Here is an 8,571-nt window from a genome sequence, read left to right on the forward strand (position 1 = left end):
AACAGGCGAACCATCTCTTTCTCCTTGGGAGGATCCACCAAGAGCGCAGCTGTTTCTCTCCACCTCCTTAGGTAAGTAGTGAAGCCTTCATTCTCCTTCTGTTTGAGAATGGAGAGTTCACGTTCAGAAGTCTTAACTTGGATGTTACACTTGTAACGATTCATAAAGCTTTCAGTAACGTCCTCCTAGGTCGCAACATGTTTGGATTCCAGAGAGTAGAACCATTGTTGACAGGCATGCTCCAAGGAAAGAGGGAACACAGTAGGGAAGAGTGTCACATCTAATCCCTTAAGAGCCATGGTCGCAGAAAAGGCCTTCAAGTGGAACAACGGATTATCAGTAGGCTTGAACTTGGGAATGTCAGCAGTGGAAAACTTCTCAGGAAGTTTGTCCCTTATGGACGAAGAGGTGACATGTTGCTCCACATAAGTGAACTCTTCAGAGATCTTACTCATCTGTTCTTTGATCTTGTCCATCGCTGCGGCAGTGACATTGTTTTGATTGTCTTGCTCTACCATATTGACTCTAGTGGTGAGTGTTTGCATCATGTTAGACAACATCTCAATGGTCTTATTGATGTTCTCGATATCTTCCTTAGTAGCCATTGGTTGAAAGTAAACTTGAGACGGACTTTGTGGAGCTGATTGTGGTGGTTTCCTTGTACGCCTTTTTGGTATAAGAGGTTATTGAGATATCTCAAATTGTAACAATCTACCCCTGCTTCTTGACCAAGTGTTGTGACACCAAAACAAACACACCTTCAATGACCAAACTTAACCTTGACCCATCCGGAAATAAAAAAAATTTGTTTTTCTGAAATTTGCTTTATTTTTTTTTTTTAAAAAAAAGTATGGGAGGATACCATCCAACTTACTTCGAAAAATAACGAAATAAAAAAGACGACACAAGACCACCCTAAAAATACGGTCATGAAATGGTGCACGACTAAAGAAAAAGTGTGTGAACACGACATGTGAGTGATTAAGTGAAGGTTATGGACACGTGTTATGATCGTACAGCTAGATAGGACACCAAACTAGACATACAAACCACATAAGCATGCACAAAGACCAAAATAGACTGACTAGACAATCCTCCTGGGCACCGTGTCACGGTGCTGACTGTCATGACACGGTACAGTGCACCGTCAGACGGGACAAAGCATCGTGTCACGACATTGCACACCGCGGCGCGGCAGACCTGCCGTGACACGGTGTCGCAATTATAGGCCTAAATTCGCGTAATTTCTAGGTTTTAATCAATTTTTAGTCCGTACTAATTACTATGTGGAAATAAAAACCCTCGGTCATGGGTTAAACAAAAAGAGTAAACACATGAGGGTTAGCACAAAATAAGCCATGTAGCATTTAGTCACGATGTAAAAAGAGTTTGCAACCTAAGGTCAAGATCTATGTTCAACTATTGGTCAAGCTTTGGGTGTCAAAAAGGGTACCATCGTTATGAGTTTGGACGCGTTAGCAAGGCAGCCTTCCTTGAGGATGTATGCCAACGGGCGGCTCCGCGAGTTCGTGATGAAATCAAACTCGACTCCATGGTTTGGGTGGATTTAATAACTCGGATGAACCCTTATTACCATGAGCGTTTTTGGGTTGATGGAGCTTAAATCCCCCAGGACTAAGACGTATGTAGAACACACACATTTTTTCAGAAAAATCGAAGGAAGTTAACTGTGAGAGAGAAAATAATCCACCAGACTGATTTAAGAATGTCGTGACACGGCAGAGAGCACCGTGACACGGCATATTCTGCCGTGGCACGGCAGTCAGAAAATCTGACTGGTGCCCTATTTTCCTTCGTACGCAATCAAGTTATTCAATTTTTCCTACGGGACCGACCTAAATGCGACGTTAAAACGTCTATGCTTATGCAAAAATGCCAAATTAATCACAGGAATATTTTCAAGAATCTTTCAAGTCTCATCCACTCATCTTAATTAAATACCGATCACTCAAATCGATAAATAACCAAGAATCCTCCCCAGTGGAGTCGCCAAATTGTAGGCGTCGTTTGAAGTGCGCCTACATTAAAAGCATGCTGTGAATATGCTTGGCACTCTTAGGAAGTGGGAATTAACATTACAATTAGGGACAACGATTAGGGAAAAAACAAAGTAGGGAGCCGCCAACAAGTTTTTAAGGAACTTGTATACCGTTCACGGATCATAAAAAGGCAAACACGATTAAGGGACAATGATAGGCAACAACGATTGACCCGTGAAGGTTACACCCCATTCATAATCCATGAGATTACTAACTCCAAAGGGTTCTGAACCACGAAAGGTGGATCGGGGATGATGGTACGAAGTGAGTCTTGGAGTCACATTTGCCCGTATTGGCCTCTACTCGATTCTTATAGTGCAAAGCATTCCTGCGATCTCAAAGGCATACAAACAGAGATTCAATTCGCTCCAAACTATTATTAGGCTAAATTGGTTTAATATTAATGCAACATATAATTCTATAAAATTTATGATCACTTGGTTAAACAACAAGATTAAAAAGGAACCTAAACCTGTCGTCCAAATTATCTTATTAGGCGTGATTTTCAATTACATATTCCCTTTAAACTTGCCAAAAAATGATCAATAAAATAAGCATTAATATTGGAAGCAATTTAACAATAAATCCAACAATATAACATCATTAGAAAAATAATAGAAATAAAAGGAACATAATTCTTACTTTGATTTTGTTTTCTTGCAACTATAAAATAATAAACGAGTTAGTAACATAATAATAAAACAATAATTAAATTAAATTAAATAGAGTTGATTTGGGGCCAAATCCTCAAACAGTTCTACCTTTCACGGCTTGGTTTAAGGACAGAACCACAAGTAAAGTAAGGACTCCTTAGAGTGCTTGAAGAGGGAATTTTGAAAGAGAAAAAAGGGTAGGCCAGTGTTTAGGTTAGAGCATAGAGGAGAGAAAAAGAGAAATTAATTGACGCCCCGTACATCAGAAATGAGGGGGTATTTATAGAAAAAATGTGTTGAGGGAACACACGGAACCCTAAAAAGATAAAAACCCTAAAAAAATTGCACCATGACACGACAGAGGGCACCGTGACACGGTGCCTGGCACCATCAGACAAGGCAAATTCCCTTGACACGGTGGACAACTGTGTGACGTAGGAAATATTTAGGGTACGGGGAATAAAACACATGAAGGGTTTACGCGGAAAGGACACAGATTTGCCCCGTGTCACAGCAGGAGCACCGTGTCACAAGGAATCCCACCGTAGCGCGGCACTGGTTCCCGTGACAAGTGGACAACTGCCGTGACGCGGGAGCCTGTAGTCCGTTTTTCCGTCTAAATTCATTTTTAACCCTATTTTCGTTCAGCATTTTTAAGTGTCGATTGATAATTTCAGGCCATTTATGATTTATTATTATTAATTGGGCCAAAATAAATAAATAAAAGGTTTGGGCCAAAATAATAAAATAAAAAGGTTTGGGCTGAAATTAAAAATGAACTATGCTTTGACTAAACATCAAGACTGATCCATGGACTATTCAAAAATTGAATTTAATTAAATACGATTTTTAAGCACTTTCGGGATTAAATACTGAACCCGACCAATAATGGCGGTGAAAGGTTGTTCATCATCGGGTTTGATTTTGGGGAGACATTTTTAGGTGTCTACAATGGGGCTTAGCCTGAAAAACATTTCAAAAAGAAGAAAAGCTCTCAGTTGTTTACAAGTCGTCATTCATCATTCAGCTCAACTCTTGGATAAAATTTTAAAACCGCTCAATCATTTCAATTAAAGTACTTATAATGCATTGCTTGGGGCTAGATTTCACCCTTGCAAGTCGCTTGGGGATCTTTTTAGCCCTCATGAACACCTGGGGCTCGTTTTAGCCATTGGGTACGCCTCAAAAGCTGCTCCAGCTTACGTGACGACTTCTCTCATATTCATTCCGCGTGATATCCGAACTTCATGCGATCTCGTTCCCACATCATGTGTGGGGTTAAATGTTTCGGCCAAGTTTATTGTCCTAAGCCCATTTACCTGGAATTACAAAAATACCCCTCTATGATCCAGCCCATCATTAGTCAAGAGCAAAGTACGGTTTTACCCTTAATCTTTCCAACTAAGTACAAATTCTGCCACTTGAAAGTACATATATAAATATCTCTCCAATAATTAATGATGGTAACTTTTTCCAAATTCTCTCTCCTTCTCTCTCTACTTTCTCTCTCTAAAGTACTCTCTCTAATTTCTCTCTCTAGAAGATACATTGGCTGACTTAAGCATCAAAGGGGCTTTCCCGGGTCACACCCCTGGGGCAGTTAACCTTCTTTCTTTTGCAGGCTAAGGCCTCGCACAGCAAGGCGGAGTTGAAGAATGTTTGGACAGTTATTGGACTTACCCTTAGGACATCTTGATATTATTACCCTAACCCTGAGGAGTATTCTGTTTCCAGATTCAAATGTGATTGTATTAATTTATTTGAATTGTTTGATTATAATTTGTTTATTGATTATACTATGTTATAATATATGTAAATTTATTTTATAATTCATTATTCATATGATTATGTTTGTAGAATAAATTTATGGTGATATATGATTCAAATGATGTATTATCTTATTGTATTATATTAATTGATTATGTTATCTATGCTAAGGTTTTTAATATTGTTGTTCTAGGGAGTATTGTTTTGAGGTTTAGGGTTACTAATGCGGAGTATAATATTGGGTTGAGAATTGATTAATTTTGGGTACTAGTTTGATTGCCCTAAAAGAGTATAATATTGGGTTGAGAATTGATTAATATTGGGTACTAGTTTGATTGCCCTATAAGAGTTGAGATATAATGTAACACCTAGAGGTGGCCAGTGGGCCGGGTTGGACCCAGCCCACCCTGACCCGCACGGCTGGTGGGTCAAATGGGTCCAGCCCGGATCCGACTCGGCACAACCCGGCACAACCCGTTTGAAAAGGTGGGTGCGTCATGGGTCCAAAAATTCTAGGCCAGCCCATTTCGACCCAGCCCATTTTGACCCACATGATTCGGCCCAACTCGTTCAACCCATTTCGACCCACGTGATTCGACCCACCCAACCCACGAACCCACCCAACCCGACCCATCACGCACGGCCCACCCAACCCACCAACCCGCACAACCCGCCAGCCCACCCAACCCGCCAACCCGCACAACCCACCAACCCGCCCAACCCGCCAACCCGCACAACCCGCACAACCCGCCCAACCCGCCAACCCGCACAACCCGCACAACCCGCACAACCCGCCAACCCGCACAACCCGCACAACCCGCACAACCCGCACAACCCGCCCAACCCGCCTAGCCTAACAGCCATATTCCAAATAATTTTCAAAACTAACGGCTACTTTTTTTTTGAATTTGATGAAGAATGTTAACGGCTAGTTTTTTTGTATTGTATGATCATCCCCTCAATTTTTCCTATAAATACCAATTCCATTTCATTGAAATTTCCACACAACTCAAGCTTTCTTTCTCTCTTACTCAAAAATTCTTAATTGTTCTCAAATTCTCAAGTGTTATTTAGTGTTATATAGAGTTTTATTTTTGTTAAAAAAAAAATCTCCTTACTATTATTATTAGTATTCTTAAGATTCTAAAAAAAAAAAAAAAAAAAAAAAAGTTCTTCTCCATATTATAATTAGTAATCATAAAAAAAAAAAAATGGGCTCAAGAGGAGGAATGGGAAGGAGTCAAAGTGGTGGTCGAAGTGGTGGCCAAAGGAGTGGTGGTGCAAATTTTTCGTATGAAATTAATACGGAAAATTTAAACCAATTTGTCAATGAATATGGAGATTATGGTTTAGGAGATGGGCAAAATATTCAAACGTCTCCACCACAACATTTCTCCCACCAATCATCGAGTTCAACTATGCCACCTCCATCACAACCAACATCTCAACCTTCATCTCAAGGTAATTTCTAATTTAATTTTTATTGTTATGAATATTTGAAAAAAACTATTATTAATGATTATAAAGTTCGTTTAGTTCCAATTTTCTATGATTTATAATTACCATGAAAAATGCGTTTAAATAATTATAATTAAAATATTTAAAATTTAAAAGCTTATTTTCATGAATAGCGTTTAAAAATTAATTTCAATAATTTGATTTATGAAAGGTGGTGGCGGTGAAAGTAGAGGTCGAGGACACACTTCTTGGGTGTGGAAACATTTTGACGGTGTTGACGTCACACCCCCGGGATGGCAACCCGGTCAACCAAAGAGGTTCACGTATACATGCCTAGTTTGCAAGGCGCTAGGTGCAAATGACAAGTCATATAGTTGGAAAACGGGAGATGGAACCGGAACCTTTAGTCGGCATTTGCAAAATAAACACGACTTGTTCGAAAATGGCCCCCGTCCTTCGGGGGGTAAGTTGCCCGTCCAAACACAATTGGGTGGATACATGAGCCATCTACCAGGCGGAGGTACACCTTTCCATTATAATAAAGATAGAATGATTGATGAAATGAGTACTTTAGTTATTGCTAATGAATACCCTTTTAGTTATGGTGAAAATGCAAATGTTGAGCATTTTAATAAAGTTGCATTACAACCTGCATTTACTCGTGTCCCCCGAAACACCCTAAGACGTTATACACAAACTTCTTATTATAAATATAGGAGTGGTTTGATTGAATTATTTCGTACTTTTGATGGTCGTGTTAGTTTTACAAGTGATACATGGACTTCTAGTATGGGCGAACCTTTTCTTTGCATTACTGCTCATTGGGTGGATGATGATTGGTTTATTCAAAAACGTATACTATGTTTTCAAGCTATGGAAGAAAGGCATACCGGTTTTAACATCAAAGTTCGTATTTTGGATTGTTTAAAAGAATTTCACTTGAATAATAAAGTTTTTTCTTTGTCTCTTGATAATGCAACTGCAAACACAAAGTGTATTGACTATTTGAAAAATGACTCCGAGTTGCATTTGTTGTTGGGTGGTAGTCTCTTGCATGTTAGATGTTGTGCTCATATTTTGAATTTGTCTGTTCAAGAGGGTCTCGCTGAGTTGCAACCATTGCTAAACCCAATTAGAACAGTTATAAAATGGATTAGGATAACTCAGTCAGTTAGACGAAAGTACATAGCTATGTGTAAAGAAAGAGGTCTTAAGAAAAGACAATGGTCTATTGATACCCCTACCCGTTGGAATTCTACTTTCAATTTGTTGAATGATGCTATAAAGTATCGTGATATTTTGACCCAACTTTACAACGAGACTCGTGTTGATCCTACTGAGTTATTAACCGAAAGTCAATGGACTAATGCTTCTTTTGTTCGTGATGTTTTAAATGTTTTTGATAGTGCAACTCATATTTTCTCTTATATCTACGAGCCTAACATTCATTTAGTAGTAATTGAGTGTGTTAAAGTTGTTCACACCATCGAAGAGCATATGAAGATTGATGAACTTCGTCCCGTTCTTGATAGCATGAAACGTAAGTGGCATACTTATTTTAGTGAATTTCCAATTATTTATGGAATTGCTGCTATTCTTGACCCCGGTGTCAAAGCTGAAGGTTTGGAAAATCTTTTAGAATTTTATTATACAAGTTTAGGAATCGATTATGATGTTAGTGAATATATTAACAAATGCAAATCTGTTTTGGGAGACCTTTATGATCATTATGCATCTATTTATGGTTTTGATTTAGCTACACCAACTAATACTAGTACTTCCGATTCTAGATTTGGTTTTCTTGATAAAGTTATGAAAAAAAAACACAAAGCATCTACATCATTCTCATCATCATCTTCTTCAACACTTGCTATTAATGATTATTTGTCATATCAACATGAGACCAACAACAGCTTTCAAATTATAAAATGGTGGCAAGAACATCAAAAAAGTTTTCCTATATTAGCGAGAATTGCAAAAGATATACTTGCAGTTCCCGCTTCATCAGTTGCTTCCGAGTCTGCTTTTAGTGCAGGTAGAAGAGTGTTAGATGAAAAAAGATCTCGCTTAACTCCGGAAAGCATTCAAATTTGTGTTTGTAAGAAAGATTGGGATCAAGCTGAAAGAAGAACTCAAGGTTTAAAGCAAGACGAAGACGATGAAGATGATCCTGTGATGATATTGGAGTCGTCAACGGATGATGCAGCTTCCGGGGATGATGATGCAACAAACATGGGTGGCTAGAAAAGTCTTAATCAGGTACGCTAAGAACTACGTGGGCTTTGATTCTTTCGGGATACGTAGGCAACTTATTTTTCGAAAATTAGAATTTAATTGAAAAATTAAATTTTAATTTTCTAAAGATAGGTCCAAGCCCCCCTTCCTCCCCCAAATTCCAAAATAAGTACAATATAAGAACTACGTTGGCTTTGATTCCTTATTTTGTGATATAAGGATACGTAGGCATCTTAATTAAGAGCAAGCCATCAAATTGTTAATTTTGTAAAAATTAAAACATCACACACCCCATTTAGCCGTTTCACCCACCCGACCCTAACACACGAACCCACCCGACCCTAATACACTAACCCAACTCAACCCAAACCCACCCTTTGACCCACCCTAACCCATGA

At 38.8% G+C, this 8,571-nt stretch overlaps 1 protein-coding gene across 2 annotated transcripts; it reads left to right on the forward strand.

Moving 5' to 3' along the window:
• The first annotated feature begins 5,302 nt into the window (after window positions 1-5,302).
• LOC145584908 (uncharacterized) lies at window positions 5,303-8,257 on the forward strand. Of its 2 annotated transcripts, none has more exons than XM_081641693.1 (3): window positions 5,303-5,941; window positions 6,150-6,458; window positions 7,932-8,257. In XM_081641693.1, exons 1-3 carry the CDS (start codon window positions 5,692-5,694, stop codon window positions 8,180-8,182), a joined length of 810 nt encoding a protein of 269 aa, XP_081497819.1. In that variant the 5' UTR covers window positions 5,303-5,691; the 3' UTR covers window positions 8,183-8,257. The 2 variants fall into 2 exon arrangements, with proteins under 2 accessions (XP_081497819.1, XP_081497828.1); XM_081641702.1 differs by having other exon boundaries at window positions 7,974-8,256.
• The last annotated feature ends 314 nt before the right edge of the window (window positions 8,258-8,571 follow it).

Source organism: Chenopodium album, chromosome 2 (genome assembly GCF_948465745.1).
Source record: "Chenopodium album chromosome 2, dcCheAlbu1.1, whole genome shotgun sequence".
Lineage (NCBI taxonomy): Eukaryota > Viridiplantae > Streptophyta > Magnoliopsida > Caryophyllales > Amaranthaceae > Chenopodium > Chenopodium album.

Excerpts from the sequence above, each read along its gene's own strand:
- LOC145584908 (XM_081641693.1), top strand. The coding sequence starts at position 5,692 with ATGGGCTCAAGAGGAGGAATGGGAAGGAGTCAAAGTGGTGGTCGAAGT. Across the intron at positions 5,942-6,149 it reads ATCTCAACCTTCATCTCAAG|GTGGTGGCGGTGAAAGTAGA; the intron begins GTAATTTCTAAT and ends GATTTATGAAAG. Across the intron at positions 6,459-7,931 it reads GAGCCATCTACCAGGCGGAG|TTCCCGCTTCATCAGTTGCT; the intron begins GTACACCTTTCC and ends ATATACTTGCAG.